The sequence below is a fragment of the Cynocephalus volans genome, chromosome X, assembly GCF_027409185.1.
Source record: "Cynocephalus volans isolate mCynVol1 chromosome X, mCynVol1.pri, whole genome shotgun sequence".
Lineage (NCBI taxonomy): Eukaryota > Metazoa > Chordata > Mammalia > Dermoptera > Cynocephalidae > Cynocephalus > Cynocephalus volans.
The window spans coordinates 121,065,011-121,082,810 of NC_084478.1; the positions used below are offsets into that span (position 1 = coordinate 121,065,011).

At 37.6% G+C, this 17,800-nt stretch overlaps 1 protein-coding gene across 1 annotated transcript in view; it reads left to right on the plus strand.

Moving 5' to 3' along the window:
* The window catches only part of PAK3 (p21 (RAC1) activated kinase 3), a 103,487-nt gene that overhangs the window by 34,115 nt on the left and 51,572 nt on the right, over positions 1-17,800 (plus strand). Inside the window, exons 3-7 of the mRNA XM_063083211.1 lie at positions 5,553-5,653; positions 8,307-8,369; positions 9,958-10,002; positions 11,179-11,332; positions 13,292-13,329. Coding sequence (XP_062939281.1) covers positions 5,553-5,653; positions 8,307-8,369; positions 9,958-10,002; positions 11,179-11,332; positions 13,292-13,329 — 401 coding nt within the window. The remainder of the gene's footprint in view (positions 1-5,552; positions 5,654-8,306; positions 8,370-9,957; positions 10,003-11,178; positions 11,333-13,291; positions 13,330-17,800) is intronic.

Here is a 17,800-nt window from a genome sequence, read left to right on the forward strand (position 1 = left end):
CTATGTTTCACAAAGTGATAGCAGCATGGAGTGTAGGAGGGAAACTGGCAGCCAAAGTCCTCAGGGGATAAGGAGACTTGGCCAGGAGAACTAAGTGGCGACACCTTAAAGGCGAGGATTCTGTAAGCAAGTGCAGAAGTACTGATATCAAGTAAACAATTTATCGTAAAAAAGGGGAAACTCTGCCTTCCTCATTCCCTCTGACCTAAGGACTTGTGATGGTGACGAATGAGCAGCCTCCATCAGGATTATCTGAGGAAGTAATATCCTTGTTGGATAACAGGGGTTAAAGTTGTTGTTCTCAACCCCAGCTGCATAGTAGAAATACCTGAGGAGCTTTAAAAAAATAAAGATTCCTCAGCCTACCCCAGACTAACTGAATCCAAATCTCTGGAGATAGGGCTCTAGCATCTCTCTCTTTCTCTCTCTCTTTCTCTCTCTCTCTCTCTCTCTCTCTCTCTCTCTCTCTCTCTCTCTCTCTCTCTCTCTCTCTCTCTCTTTCCCAGATGAGAGTGATGCACAGTGAAGCTTGAGAACCTAAGGCAAGAAATAAAGAAATAAGCATTTAATAAAGAGGTTGAAAGTGTAGGGGAATTTATTTGTAATGGGACAAGCTCTAGGTGCTAGAAGAACCACAAAACATTGGAGTGGGTCTTATAAGAGAGGATTACTAGAGGGGTTTTTCTTTACAAGGTAATAGAATGGAGAAAGATGTCGGGATGAGAGACTCTGGAGTTACAACCAGAACTCATGCACACCCACAGGGTCCCAAGGCCAAATGATGTTTTCAGTTTGTGAAAACAGTCAGCATTTTGTGGCCTTGTTCTAGGTGCCAACAGAATACGGGGGATATGCTTAGAAAGTGATATTCGTTTGAGCTTTTGCTTTCTGCTATATCAACCCAGAGCTGATCAGGCTAAGTCTCATCAGCCCAAGACTGGGGTTAGGATGAGTCTTGATATAAATGACCAGTACTCAGAATATTCTGGAGAGATAAAGACATTTTAGTGTTCCTAAAAATAAAACAAAGCAAAATAAAACAAAAACCAGTTCTCATTTAAGCTTCATTCAATCGCTCCACATTTACTGAAGGCTAGGGCTCAAATATGTTGAGGTTTTTGTTTGTTTATTTGTTTTAATGTCACTGAGTAATAAGTAGTGTAGCTATTAAGAGCTTAGGTTCTGGAGACATAGTGGGGACATAGGTTCAAATCCTGGCTCTGACGCTGATGGCTGTGTAACCCTGGGTATATGGTTTGACCTTACTAAGTCTCACTTTTCTCACATATAAAACAATGATAATACAATAATATAAGACCTATCTCATAAGATTGTTGAGATTAAATAAGCTAACCCTGGAAGTACTTTGCACATGGTCAGTGTTCCATAAATGATAGTTACTAAGTGTGCAGACCCAAGCCAGGTACTAGGGAATATGAAAATGAATAAGATACAGTCTTTGCTGTCAAGGATCTCAAATTTTATCTAGAGAAACAGGTATGTAAAAAAGAAATAATAATCCAGTGCTGATAAGTGCTAAACTCAGAGTATCCACTAGGAAGTTCTATGGGAGCATGACAGCAAGGGCATTTAACTTTTTCTGTGAAGGGAAGACAGGAAAAGACCTGCCAAAGGAGAGGAAGCCCAAGAGTAAGTCTTCAAGAATAAGGACTAATGGGAGTGAATCACACAAAGCAGGAAGGAGGGTGGAAGAAGTAAGACTTTCCAGGCTTAGGCCTACCATGTGTAGAAGCTTGGAGGAGGCAAAAGCTGGCAGTTTAAGGGGCATGGCATGGGTATGGATAGTGGGTCCATGGTATGGATAGAGGTTGGAGAGGTAAGCTAAGAACAGATAGATCATGCAGGCCCTTGGATAACATTCTGAGGAGCATGAACTTTAAACTTACGGTTAGTGAGGGAGGGCATTTAAGGACCTTAAAGGCAAGAATGCCATCCGGCCACAGAGTAGAGAGATGAATGAGAGGCTGCAAAATTGCAGGCAGTGAGACCAGGTGAGAAATGCTGATGCCTTGGATTGAGATAGAGGTTTGTGGAGATAAAAAGAAGTGGATTCAAGACAAGTTTAGGAGATAGAATAGAGAGAACTTAGTGACTAATTAATGTAAAAATAAAGTAGAAGTCAAAGATGACTCCCAAATTTCTTGTTTAGGCAGCTGGGCCAGAGCTGGATTACCCAGTAGCCAGAGTAAGCATGTGCTTATGGCATCTAGCAAGTCAGGGGTGCCCAGAATGTGGAGAATTTTGATTCTGGATATATAGCTTTTAAAAAGACTCAAATTAACTATCATAGGAACATTAGAACTTTTTGGACTTTCTTACTTTTTTGTGCTTTAGTATTGTTTTGTTTGAATTATATACTTGTATTGGAGAAGGGGATCATAACCTTTTCATTGTTTAGAGCCTCCCAAAGGAGGAGGAGTCTAAGGCCCTACTCTTTCTCTAATCTGGGTGGTTAGTGGTATCATTTCACTGGAGGAGGAGCTAGTTTGGGCTGCCTGCCTCTGTTATGCTTAGCCCTGATTAGGCTGGTAGGGGACTGACAAACAGGTGGCCTTCCAGGGAGACACCGTTAAGCCAAATCTTCACATAACTCAGCACAAGTGGAGTGTTTATGTTTAAGTCAATATGCTACAAATGTGCAGCCGATACTAAAAAGAAGATGAAAGTTTATTTGCTGGCAAGAGAGGTCATGAATGCAAGTTGATATAAAGATTGGAGATATAAATTAAGGTAGAGGCGCTTAACCTGGAGCCCAGGGGAATTACGAACCTCTGAAAGTATATGCAAAATTGTGTGTATGCATATAGTGCATTGTTATGGGCAGAAGTTCCATGGCTTTCTTCTTTATTTTCGAAGTGATCTTTGACCCAAAAAGGTTACCAAGAGCTGGGTAGTATTAAGTGAAAGAAGCTGCTTCTTCAGTGTTCCTCACTTGCCTGGGACGCTTTCAAGGCCCTAGAAGAGACCCTAGCAATTTTCGTGTTTGTGATTAATTATTGTTTTTACTTAAAGGGAGCCTTCCTCTCAAATTACAGTTGACCCTTGAACAATGCAGGTTTTAGGGGCACCAACCCCCTATGCAGTCGAATAGCTGTGTGTAACATTTGACTCCCCCAAAACTTAACTACTGATAGCCTACTGTTGACCAGAAGCCTTATCAATAACATAAACGGTCGATTAACACGTTATATGTATTTTATATTGTATTCTTACAATAAAGTAAGCTAGAGAAAAGGAAATGTCAAGAAAATCATAAGGAAGAGAAAATACATTGACGGCACCTATGGTATTTACTGAAAAAATCGACATATAAGTGGACCCATGCAGTTCATACCTGGGCTGTTCAAGGGTCACTGCATGTAAAATGTTGTTTGGTCCCACAGTAATCTTGATCCACTTGTGCCAACCACAGATTAGGGAATTAACTGAGTTAGTATCTGGGAGTGGATCCAACTAAGAACAATGGGTATAAAGAAAGGATTGCAGAAGGCCAAAGACTGCACTCGGAAAGGCAGAAGGAGGAGCAACAATGAGGAAAGAATTGTCACTGAGGGAAGACAAAGGTCAGGCCACATCATTAAGGAAGTGGAAAGAGAGCTGCTTAACCATGTCCTGCATGGACAGGAGATCAGGAAAGAGGAAAAATAGAAAAAGATTACAGAAGTGGCTGGGACACCTTCAATGGAGTGGCAAGAATAGAAGGCTGGTTGTTCTTTTTTTAAAAAAAGATGGCTGGTAAGGGGATCTTAACCCTTGACTTGGTGTTGTCAGCACCACACTCTCCCAAGTGAGCTAACCGGCCATCCCTATATAGGGATCCGAACCTCTGGCCTTGGTGTTATCAGCACTACACTCTCCCAAGTGAGCCGCAGGCCGGCCCTGAAGACTGGCTGTTCTGTTTGCCTTTCTGAACAAGTAAATATGGTAGCTACAGTCCACAAGCATGCAGGGGAAGTATGAGTATCAACAGAAAGCTCTAAATTTCACTGTTCATTTAGGAATATATCCATCAATGAAGTAGGCTCACTGTAAAAATGGAATCTGTGCTGAGGTTAACTTAGGAGACATATATTTACTTTTTCAAAATGAGTCCTAAATGTGTTCTATGACCAGGCAAAGGCTTTGAGTGACTCTTGTCCTCCTGCCCCAACCTTTCTTTCCTGATCATGTATAGTCCCTCTCACTATTTGAATTTCCATATTTCTGCCCCATATCTCTGTCCTCTGGCTGGAGACAGGGTGAAAAGAGAAAAGAAGTCATTAGAATGGCATTTGAACATGTAAGATTTTGAATTTAAAATTTATCATGGGTAACCCACAAAGCCAGTAATACATATATGGTTAATTGAGTGTTGTCTGTAATTCAGGCCAAGGAACCATCTATTTGAACCAGAATGTTCTAAATTGGCCACCCTGGCAATTCTGAAGTTGATTGGTTTGAACTGGATAAGCCTGGTTCATGCTGACTTGCCCAGTATTAGGAGGGTGAGTATTATTTTTTTTTCAGTGTGAAAAGCAGTCTTATCAGACATACATGCTCAAATCTGCTAATATGTCTTTTATGGAAGCTACTAAATGCCATTTTAGAACATTTCCACAGTAACTTCCTCCTGGGATCCATTTCCAGATAGATAAATTTCATTATAGTTCTAGACTAACTTTATTCTGTGATGATATCTTTAAAAGCTTTTAACTTATTAACTATCAATATGTTTACTCATAATTGTGTCACTATGAAAAATCTGTTACTTGAGAAAAGCAATGATTTGGAATGGCTGATATGACAGAATATAATGGGGACATGGAAACATAGCTACAAACTGGAAAGACTAAACCAAAGAACTGGTTTGAGGTTTCTAAGAACTAAATAAAATTAATTTAGTAAAAAGCGGCAATTTGTGGCTTTTTACTAGCAAAGTGCTGGGGAGAAAATGATTTTAATGATAAAGAAAAATTTGTAACATCATTGATTTGCGATAGTATTCTTGTTGAAAGAAGACCAGGAGTCTGTTCAGATATGCTTCATAATGTAAACATGTAAATTAAAGAAGTTCTAACTACTTGATATTTGGCTATAGTCAACATGGAAACAATTCATAACATTTTTATAGATAGTTGAAGTTCTTTTCTTTTCTTTTCTATTCTTTCTAATAGTAAGCCTTTGCTTGACTTGAGCATAATGAATTTTTTCTTTAGTAAGTGGTATTTGATTCAGCAAAGCCTGTTAAACACACTATACATAGATACCTGTCGATTACACCATTAGGCTGGTAAAGGACATAAATAAGTTTAAATGAGGGTTTTGTTTGAATTGGATTTTGGAAATTTTTGAATTATTTGTACATGACATTTTTTGTCAAACTCTCAGCCACTTCTGCAAATAAAATTGGAATTTTTGGAGTTAAATATTGTTAAAATTGTGTTGAAATCAATTGCCTTTTAACTTTGCAATTGTTTTTATGAACCTAATTGTACAACATATGGATGCCAAAAAATACTCCAAATAAATACATGTTAACGTTTTGCCTTTAGCCAATAAGAAGAAAGAGAAAGAGCGCCCAGAGATCTCTCTTCCTTCAGACTTTGAGCACACGATTCATGTGGGGTTTGATGCAGTCACCGGGGAATTCACTGTAAGTAAGCTCCTCATTTTGTTTTGTAAGCCATGAAAACATTCCTTTGTGAAAATAGGTTTCAAAGAAGAATTGCCATGTCCCAAAATGTCAGACTTGATGTTTTTGATGATTCCAAGTAAGATGAACTTTACCTAGATAATCATAGATGGAAGCAGAGAGTGGCAATGACACTGGCAGAATTATTTTGTCTTAACAAAAATGTCTGATCACTGAAAAATCTTCAACTTAGTTAAGACATTAACTTACCATGGCACAGAAAAATGTGGTCCTGGTAGAGAAACCCTGCCTGAGTCTGTTCTTTATAATGTGAAGTGAATCAAAAAATCATCTACTCAACTTGGCTAGTGAAGACAATTCATCTGAATAATTCAGACATTACATTGGAACCTGGATTTCCCAGATCAGCTAACCACAGTAACCAAAAGTCTCTATAAAACTGACCTGTTCTTTCCCTTTGATTTCAAGAATAGAGCTTATTTTTAGGATTATTAATGGGTACCTTTTGTAGACATTCAAAACAGCAAACCCCATGTTTCAGGAAGAAATGTTGATGGATATGTTATGTATGCTTTAGTGGTTATGTGCTTTCTTTATACATATATGAACAATCAATAATAAATGCTAATAAGAATTTTCTGGAGAGAACATAGCTATAGATCAAGTCTTTCTCTGGATATTTGTAGCGCTCAAGTAGCACAAGATCACCGATCTATGACATTTTATACTTTTTTTTTTAAGATCTGGCAAATTTTTTTTCTTTTTTCTTTTTCTTTTTTGTTTTTTAATGTGGGTGAGGGAAAAGATGTGGCTAGAAATATGTCCCCAGGAAGGTCAACTACCTTTTTTTCATGCTAGTGAAGAACACAATCAAAATGTGCATTCTGAAATTTTGAATTCATTCAGGAAAAAAATTTTTGATAGAATAGAACCATCAACATCAATTCTTGGGTTGTTAAGCCAGAGAAAAATTTCGATATTAAATAGTTGAATTTTCTGTTTTATAACATGATGGTTAGTGAATAGACTGTGTCGTGATTAAGTGAAAACAAAGAAGCAAATTAATTTGCTGTGGAGAAGCAAACCATGTCGTTGAACTGACAGCTAAATTATCTCATTTTTTTTCAATTCTGGAAGTAAGCAATATGAGAATGAAATGAAAACTGAGTAAACATCTTGGCCTCATAAAATGGTATGAGCTGATTATTTCTGCATTCCCAATTACAAGCAGAAGAGAATGTTAAGAAATATTGACAGTGATAGAGTGGAGGTAGGTAAGATTTAACCAATTTCATCATTGGAGTAAGAGACATTCGAATGGCCTTCAGTTTGAGCCCAGCCCTTACTATATTTTCTTAGCTACACTGAGAAACTATAATCTCACTATTACCACTACCACTACCATCATCACCACCAGAAAAAAAGTCATTTTTATAACCTGAAAAAATTTTATATTTTTTAAAAAGTCATAAACAAAGAGATTATTTTCTGACATTTGAAACAGAAAAGGCCCTTAAACTTCATAAAATTTTTGTCTAATAACTCTATTCTTTTTTATTTTAAGAACTTTATCTTTCCAGTTTTGACCTTTTTATTTTCTCTGGGATTTTTTTCTGTTTTAACTTCTCCTATGTTGTCATTCCATATTTTTCTTTTCTGTGTTTCTTTCGTTTTGTTTTCAGATGTGAAAGTTTTCTCCTCCAGTTGTCTCATGTCATGTTCTGATTCCTTTCCAATATTTTATTCTTTCCACTTTTTCCAACCTACCTGACATCTTATGATGTCTCTATCTTTAGCTCTTTCTTTGTTCCTTCTGGGTTCTGAATGGAAATGAAGAAAAGTGAATCACCACCATTTTGCTGACTGCAGCGCCAGCCATTTTCACTTTGCTGTCAATTAGAACCCAAAGAACCAATCAGAGATGGGTGGGGTGGGATATATGATGGGCAGTCTTTCCAGTAGTGAAAAACAGCTGTATTCAACCCAACCAAACAAGACAAATGCCCCACCCCCACCATATAAAAACCCAATTTGAAATGAAACAGCCATTTGGAAGCAATTAGTTGCTAGAATTCCATTGTATATATAGACCGATGCAGGCTAAATTTGGAAACCAGAAGTATTTTATTGTCCTCTTGATGATCTTTTTTAACTACTTGTCCACATGTTATTCTTAAAGACGCCAAATTCTGCTTTTTATATTTGCTGTCTTAACCTGTGATTTACATTTACCATGTTATTATGTTTATTAAATCTATAAATGCCAAATGATAATAAACATTTAAAAAAATATTTTATTGGTAGGATTTAGAATTGGGTCCTAATTGCCACAGTACCACTAATTCATTGTGTGTTGGAGGAGGGATCATATTACTAAATTTTATTATTGTGGTTGTTGAGGTTGAATTTTGAAAAATTTATTGACCTGTCTAATCCAGTTGTCTTACAAAGGTCTGTTATTTTGAATATTTGGACACTGGTTTGGTGTGTTGCTTGGTGATTACCCCATGGCGAATTGGCCCATATATCCTTGTATACCTCGTCATACACTTGGACCCTGAAGCTAAAATTAGGTTGAGAGGTGAGATTTTGGGTATTAAATTATTGCAAGTCCTTACCCTTTATATTGCCATTTTTGTCCCAAATACTTCAGAACTCCCCTTTCCAGACCTCTAGACCTGTGACGGTCGCTTCAAGTCAATCAGAGGGAACAATGGTATGAGTGATATACATTATCGTTTCTTATGATAAGATAAATGCTTGGCCTGTTATATCATGCTGCCATTCTCCTGGGCTACACTGGACAATCCCCAGCTTGATGTACATCTAGTTGTTATCGTATACATGGTCAGACATTGATATGTGCTCCTGCTTCTGATGCTCAGACTCCTAGGTCTCCATTAGCTGTCTAACTTTTGGGATTAGTGCCTCAATCTGGAGTAATGAGATGGCTTTCTGAGTATGTGCCTTTGTGGCATACATTCAAATTTAAGTGGTCAGGTTTTATTGCTAAACTGGTTCGTCTCAACTTAGAAAAAAGAAATTATGTTAGCACTATAGTCATGTGGTAAGTATAGTTGTCTGGAGGATCTTCTGAAATTGACAGCATTTTTTTCTGCTGTCTAGTGATCACAGGACTATTTATCACAAAAGTTTAGAAGTGCCATGGGAATGTATAATATCTGCAAATATTCTAATGATTAGGGTAATGATCATGCCAGTGATGTCTGCTCTAGTGGTTATGTGCAATGCATACCTGACTTCGTAACACTTAATAACTCCTTTGGCCATTACAGTATTAACCAAATGCTATTAATTGCACTTAGAATCAGAACTGGGATCATGCATGAGCTCCTGAGTTCAGATTACTGGCTTAAGGCTTTAGCATCAAACTGCGTGATTAATGCATGTAAAAGTTTCGTTTCACTGTGCTTGGAGTAACCCCAAATGCCAGGAATCAAGGACGTATATCCCAAATCAAACCAGTTAGGTGAAAGCATGTTACTGCAGCATTTGAGGTATCTTTTTTTAGGCAAAGCTGTTACCTTATATCTGATTTTATTTTATGGGAAGTGGGATTTTGCAACTGCAGCATTAAAATGGAAATTATTCATATATGGCTTGAAATGAAATGGTTTCCCTATCCCTGCTCTAAATGTCAAAGAAACTTAAACATAGAGTCTGTCTGTGTGGGAACGTCCTTTATCTAGTTTTCTCTAAACCAGCCATTACTTTTGCTACAAAGAAGAGAAGAATCAATCAATGAGAACAAAAATTTGGTGTTACCATATAGCTATCCTTTGAATTTTAGCCACATGGACACTTCCAACGTGAAACTGAAATTGGTTAACCAGAATTGGGAACTGAAATTTGTAAGTTCATCACATGGCCATTGGCTACCTGTGATCACCAAGTTATAAAAACAACTTACAAATTATTGTCAAAGCTTTTCATTAATGCCATCCTCTTCCCTCCAAATTCATGTTCCCACCTTTTAGTAATTTATCCAGTCATTTAATGGTAATTCTTATCATTGCATATTTACGGAGGAAGCATCTGGCCAAAAATGGAATAGTACATCCAAACTTTGTAGCGTTGTTGTTTTCTCTGTTTTCTTAAATCTGTTGTCCTGTAGCCTGTCCTGTCCCTGATTTAGTTAAAGCCTCCCTATTTTCATAACTGCCCCACTTTAGAAGGGATTCCCCCCCCCATTCAGACCCATTGGTTTCATCTCCTCCCACCTTCTAAGTTGTCCCACATTCTGTTTTAACTTTCTTTTCTTTCTTTATTTACGTCCATTACAGCCAGATCTCTATGGCTCACAGATGTGCCCAGGGAAGCTCCCAGAGGTGCGTCACAGGCCCAAAAGAAGCTTGCATCAAAGTGCTTCTTTGAGATGTCATAGCACTGCAGAAGCAGGTTCATGTGTGTGCAGTAGAGTTGTTGCTTGGCTTATCTCACTTTTTTGTTGTCATTCCCAAACTCTGGAGGCCCACGTCACACATTGTTTTGCCGAGACTTCATAGGACAAAGCCACATAAATTGTGTCCGGATGCACTTAGGAATAGTGTGTCTGTTTCTCTCTCCAAATTGTTCTTAGAGATTGGATAATTTATGAAACGGGGACATCTGTAGGCTGAACGTACAGGAAAGAATGTTGAATGCTCAATGCAAAGCTAACCTTTCTGTACAATTTTTGCAATTCTCCCTGGTTAGATTTCCAAATACTCCCTTTTCTCTGCTCTAAATGCTTCAGATTATTACAATTTCTCACGAGGCTTTGGAATGGTTTCCATAGTCCCCAGGTTCTATGTGGCCAACGAATGAAGTGGGGAGGAAGGGGAGGAGGGCGGAGAGGAGAAGGAGGGCAGGCCCTGGAGAAAGCTGCAGGGAAAATGCCCAACGCAGCATTAATGTTACCATTTAGCATCTCAGAGGTTATTGCTCCTCCACAGTTCTATTTTTGTCTCCTCCCAATCCGCCTTTATGTTAAAGCTCTAGACCCCCAAAACTTCATTTTATGATCACAAGTATAAACTGACCAAGGGTGAGGCTTTCCTTTTATTCTAAAAGATATTCTGATTACAACATGCCCAGAAACAGCTTATGTGATTCCAGTCGTATAAAACCCATTGATCTGCACTATACTATGCTGTGCACAAATTTAGAGAAGTCTTGCTATGTCTGCCCTGAGTCGCCAGAAAAAAATAAGCTAAGCCGTAAACATCATTTCATGGATGAGCAGAGTCAACATGGAGGTGATTTTCATGCGCTTTTTTTTTTCTATCACAGTCATACTCCCACCCACCCTTTTTAAGTTGGATCCTAGTTTTACCTATGTGTTGTAATTAGAGAAGAGAATGATTGCATTATTAAGTTACTAACTTTAAATCTAGAATGTAATTTCAGTTTCCCAAGTGTAATCCTACAGGTAGCATGGGCTTCTTGGTGAAGAACTTTACTGGAAAGTGAAAATGCCACCCGAACGTTCTGAGCTGCGATTCTTTCCCTTTGGTTGTCCACAGGGAATTCCTGAGCAATGGGCACGATTACTCCAAACCTCCAACATAACAAAACTGGAACAGAAAAAGAACCCACAAGCTGTTCTAGATGTTCTCAAATTCTATGATTCCAAAGAAACAGTCAACAACCAGAAATACATGAGCTTTACATCAGGAGGTAAGACAGGTCTAGGGTATTAAAAGGTGAAGAAGTAATTTTAATCTTAGAGCCTCATGATTAGAACAAAATGTCTGTAGAACATTTGAAGTCAATTCTAGTACCTTCTCCAAATGGCTTCAGCATAAGTAAACCAAAAGATGAGTTGTAACTTGAGGTTAACGTTAGAAGATATACATTACTAGAATTTTTTAAAAACCCAAATAAGGAAATGGTTCAGTGAAGCAGTACTTGTTGGCTTGAATGAGCCAGCACAACTGTTTTGTTTCTTTACTGGCATGAGGACAGTCACTTAGGATCAGGCCTTGTGATATGTTCATGAAGTAAGAGGTATATGGATCAAACCATGGTCTCTGGAAATTTATTTTATCACTTAGATTTATCGATTTGCACCATGATGACACAGCACAAATTTTGTGGTTGTCAGGTTATTTTGATCAGACCTCAAAATCAGACTAAATGAAAGAACCCATGTCTTGCTATTTATAGAGATTGAAAGGGCCCCGTTACTGCCAAATCTTGACTTCATTTGATAGTGTATATACCTGGCCTTTGTTTAAGAGTGCTGATGTTCAAATTTGCACTATAAGCAACTGAAAAACTTATAACAAACAGCACTTCTGCATTTTAAGAAAGATGATCTGGATTGTCTCTGTAAAACAGTTAATTCTATTTATTTTATTTTTATTTTAACATTTACTTGTACATATTTGGGTACAGTGTGTTGTTTCAGTACCTGAATATACTGCACAATGATTCACTTAAAGTAGATAGCATAGTTTTGTACCTGTTAGTCTACCATTTCTCCTCCCATGCCCACCCCCAGCATCTGGTAACCATTATTCTACTGTATACTTTTATGACAACCACTTTTTGTGAAACAATTTATTATCTAATATCTAAAGAAAGAAGGGAATACTGTCATTAGCACCCCAACTATAAAGAGCCCCTACCTCTTGGCATTGGACTTAGTATAGGGCAGGCTTGAAGCCTCTCTGAGAATGGTGCGAGGATACACTTGGAAGGGGAGGAGAGTCTGACTTGGCCATATCAAATTTCAAAGCCCAAACTTAAAGGCATGTGGCAATTCACATGCAAAATAGGGCTTTTTTAAATGAGAAAATTGCTTAACTGCCACCATTCAATATAGAAAACCTAAAAAGAAAGACATTAAGGAGGATTTTTTTATGATATTTAGTCTTCTGCACGGAATAAACTATCCAAGAGTTCTGGTGACACATCAGTTTTGAATGTGAGGAAATCAAGAGCTGTACTCCAAATTAGAACCATAGAAGACCAGAACTGAAAATGCATTCAGGAAATCATTTCGGCCTAACCATTAATATCCTTCAGATTCTCAGAGTTTGTTCTTTACTCCAAGTAGCCACTGCTGTTTAACACTTTTATTTTTATGTGCCAAATTCTGTCAACATACAAAGATGAAATTCTGACAACTATGTTAGAACTCAACAGTATCTGAGTTATTGCACTATACTGAGCTGAGTGAAACTTACCTACCGTATGTTCTCTGAATGCTCTAGTATTGAAACTAATGGGATAGGAAGGGAAGAGGAGAAGGGTGGGTGGAAAGAAGGAATGAAAGGGAGGGAGAGAGGAGGAGGGTGAGAAAGGAAAGGGGGAGAAATCTTGGATATAGATGTATAGAATCATACCAATCAGGAGTGAGTATGCTTGACATTCCTCCATATAGATGAGATTCACTGGAGGCCTTCATTAAGGTCTGTAAAATGATTTGGTGAGGATGTAATGCTTTGAGCTATTTAAGAAACACTATGTTGTCTGTCATAATATCTATTCAATACTAAATTGGAGAATTTCCTTCTGGTGAAAGGCATGCTTTTTTTTTTTTTTTTTTTTTTTTTTTTTTTTTTTTTAGTATGGTCTCTAATGAGGCAGTGTTTATGAAACAAAGGTAACCTCTTTATTCTCACTTTTCAGATAAAAGTGCACATGGATACATAGCAGCCCACGCTTCGGTAAGTGAAAAATTGAAAACTATTTCTTATGGTAGGTGTTTCTGGAGATCCAACTGAATATAATTGCACAGATCCACTTGTTAGGTATAGAATCTTTTTAAAACAGATTTTAAAGATGTAATTTAGATATATAAAATTCACCTATTTTTAAAGGTACAAGTTCAACGAGTTTTAGTAAATTTGTACTCCTGTGCTACCATCAACAATCGTCCTAGAACATGTCTCCAGTAAAATCCCTCGTGCCTGCTGACAGCCAATCCCTATCCACCCCCACCACAACCCTGGGCAATCACTAATCTGGTTTCTGCCTTTATAGATTTGCCTTTCTGGACATTTTATGTAAATGAAATCATACAGCATGTGACGTTTAGGGACTGGCTTTTTTCACTCTGTATAATTCTTTTAAGATTCATCCAAATTGTGTGTATCAATAGTTTGTTCCTTTTTATTGCTGGGTGGTATTCCATGGTATGATGATGGTACCAGTTTATTTAACCATTCACCTGTTGAAGGCTTTCTAGATTATTTCTAGTTTGGGGCTATCACAAATGAAGCAACTATGAACATTCATGTACAGGTCTTTATGTGGACAAATGTTTCTATTTCTCCTACATATAGAATCTGGAAAATAATAATCATATTAATAGCAACTTCTCTTTACTAAATACTTGCAATGTACACTTACAAACTACAATGTGGACTAATATTATTTTTATATTCATTTCATCTTTCCTACAACCCAATTAAGTAAATATTACCATTTTCCCCATTTTACATATAAGGAAACTGAGGTTTAGAGAGATGAAATAACTTGTCTAAGGTCACAGCACTATACCCTTTAGTGTCACTTGTTCCAACAAACTAAAGTACAGTTGGGGAGGTAACTTTGCCCAAAGTCACATAGATGGTTTTATCTGATAAGTGACTGAAAAATAAGTAACAGCCCACGGAAGTGCTATAGTATCTGAAAGAATACCCACACATATAAGGCAGAAAATAATCTCAGACAAGGCTTCCCTTTCTGTGATTTTTATTTTGACATCCTGATAGAAATTATTACCTGCCTCGATTGCTTCCTTAGGAGTGAAGGAATTAGCATTAGTGAGAGTCTCCTAACTGTTTATTCAGTCATGGATGGCCAAACTGATTCTTCCTTATAGGGAAGACAAACGCTGGCCTGCTTGACATCACCCTGGGCGGCCAGTGTGACAGCAGTAGATCATTAGTGGTAAAGAATAAAGGCTCTAAAATAGTATGGCAGTTTCTCAAAAATTAAAAGTAGAATTACTGCATGATCCAACTGTTACACTTCTGAATATATACCCAGAATTGAAATCAGAGCCTCGAAGAAATATTTGTACACCCATGTTCATAGCAGCATTATTCACAATAGCCAAGAGGTGGAAGCAACCCAAGTGTCCATCAGCAGATGAAGGGATAAACGAATTGTGGTAAATAGGAACTATGGAATGTTATTCAGCCTTAAAAAGGAAGAAAATTCTGACTCAAGGATAAACCTTGAGAACATTATGCTAAGTGAAATAAGCCAGTCACAAAGAGACAAATACTGTATAATTCTACTCAGAAGAGCTATCCACAGTAGTTATTTTAAACACTAACCTGCTAGAATGGTTTGTGTATTCATTTTTATTGTCTCCTGAGATATAAACTGTTTCTTTTGAGATTGCTCTTATTGGTTTTGTTTGTAGTGTTAAAACTAAGTCTTCATAATGGCCAGAATATTCCACTAAATCCGAAAAAAATGATGATCTCACTGTTTGGAGATAAAAAAAAAAGTAGATAGTCACTTATTTAACATATGCTTTTCAACTGTCTCCTTATGAGCCCTAGGAGGTTTGAAGCCATGTCTGATAGGGGAAGATAAGTTGAACCTAAGAAAGCACAATACAATATGCATAGTATTACATATCATAAAATATGTCCATTTGCTAGGAGAATTCAGAGAAAAGAGATTGCTTTTAGCTAGGGAGGGAAAGGGAAGCGGGCTCTTGTCTCCAAGGGCTTAAGCTCAGTGCCTGTACCAAATAGGCACTAGGTATATATTTGTTGAGTGTTGAGTTAGAAAATGTTTTATACAAAAGGTGGCATTTGAGCTAGATCTTGAAGGTCAATTGAGATTTGGATCTGTGAAGATGGGAAAAGTATTCTAATCAAAAGGAAAAGCATGAGAAAGGGCATGGTGGGGAGAGCAAAGGAATGAGGGGTATGGGTTTGGATGAAGACTGAGATGCAAGAAAGGGAATCATAGGAGTTAAGGCCTGAAAGTTAATTTGGAGCCAACTCATAAAGGCCCTTGAATAGTATTCTAAGGAATCTAGCTTTTCCAGTGTGCATTGGGAAGCCCTTGAAGTGTTTTGGAGCATGAGAGTTAGCTGATTAAAGCTTACATTTTGGGAAGAATAACCTGCCAGAATGAATTAAAGACAGAAGGTGAGACTGGATGAAGGGAGACCAGTTGAGGGAATATTGCAAGCTTCCAGGCTAGAGATAATGAGGGCCGGAAGTGAGGTAGTGGCAATAGAAATGGAGATTAGGTTTCATTTCTAGAGGTGTTTAGATTATTGATTGAATATTTGGGGAAAGTGTGAGGTCAAAGATGGTTGCAGGCTTAAAATAATATGTGGATGGGCAAAAAGGTGAGACTGTTATCTTTCAGGAGAAGCAGATTTCTGTGGGAAGATGCTGAATGTCCTATTGGACAGTTTGTGTTTGAAGGGCTGACAGGACTTCCAGGTGGAGATAATTGACTAAACTGCTTGACTAAAGCTAGGTTTCTATTGATTGAATGAACTAAGTTGGGCCTTTAAGTTCAATTTGGATCACTTTAGTGAAACTCAGTTACTTCGGAATTGAGAACTGCACCTTGTGTTTTCCTTATAGTTCTAGGGTGAAAGTGCATCTCCCACACCTTTTTACATTAGAAACACTCCCAGTAGACCTGCTTATCCTACAGGATCTGATTTAATGGGACTGACTATTCCATATAGACATGGCCTGAACTGATCACAAAGTAATCCTTTAATAGCCTGGGTGGGAATTGTAATAGAAGCAATGCTGGATTCTCTAAATGGTTTAGACTGATGGCTATGTAATTAATATTGAATTCAGTGATACCTCTCATAGTCATATGGCATCTCCTTTACTGCTCGCTTGTGGTAGCTTCTTTGATATTAGTATATTAAATTCCAAGTACCGTTCAGGGACCCTTATTGGATTTGAGGCTAATTTTAAAATTTTACATTTTAATTGCACTGTTGAGAATTAAACAATGTATTTAGAATCCTGAGCTAGTATTCCAAGTGGAAGGTAACAGTGATAATATGAATATGCCATGATTTGTGCCTAGAATAACTGGGTGTGCAGTTGACAGATTGCTCTTTTGTGGTTTGCAGTACTGGTTTGTTTTGTTCATCTAGTTTAGTGGTTCTTTTACTTCAGTATGCATCAGAATTGCCTGGGGAGTCTGTTAAAATGCAGATTCTAGGGCTCCACTCCCAGAGTAGGTCTGGGATGCAACCCTGAAATCTGTATTTTAAACAAGCACCAAATCTGGCCCCCACAACACATTTTGTATTACCTCAAGTTTCCAAAGCCCTTACCTCTAAATCCTTTGGCCTTTAAAAATTAAGCTCAAAGAAAGGAGAGTTTTCTAAGGTAGTTCCTCTAGCTGGTGTACTCCCTAGAGCAGAGTCCATAACCTGGAGTCCAGAGATGGCCTTCAGAAGATCTTGGAACCCTTGAAATTATATATAAAAGCATGTATAAAAACCTGTATTTTTCTGGGGAGAACAGGCAAACCTTTTAAAATTTTAAGATTCCAGGATCCAACTCAGGTTAAGAACTACATTTCCTGTCCCAATGAGTGGCATAATAAGAGTGTCAAAAATATCTAGTTTTGATAAAACAAAAATATTTCTTACTAACTATCCATCTATCTATATTTTTACAAGTTTAGAAATATTAGAAGTAATTCTCAACCTGGAAGAAAGAGATCAGAACATTGCACCATTGACTCCCAAAAAGACCACCAGAAAAACCTGTAAATCAAGCAAAGCTAAGTTTATTAAACTTATGGTATCATGAAAAAGCACTACCCTGAGGGAGTCTTAGTGTCTTAGAAAGGGGATGTCAGGGGAGAATATTTATAGGGTTTTAGGGCCTGAGCTATGATTTTAAAACAAGTCTTGCAAGGCGAGGAACAGGTTCAAATTGTGCAGTGTTTATGATAAAATAGCTCTGTATTGGTGAATACAGCAAGATGAGGGTCTTGAAGTAAGTCTTGGTAAGCATGCTGTTAGTCTTAATAAGCAAACTATTTTATAGTTGGTTTACAGTATCTTCCAGAAACTAGTATATCCTAAAGTAAGAAGCTAAGTTATTTTTGCTCATTCTCAGTATTGTTTAACATAGGAACAGTAAAGTATGTCTGTCCTGATATTATTTAACACAG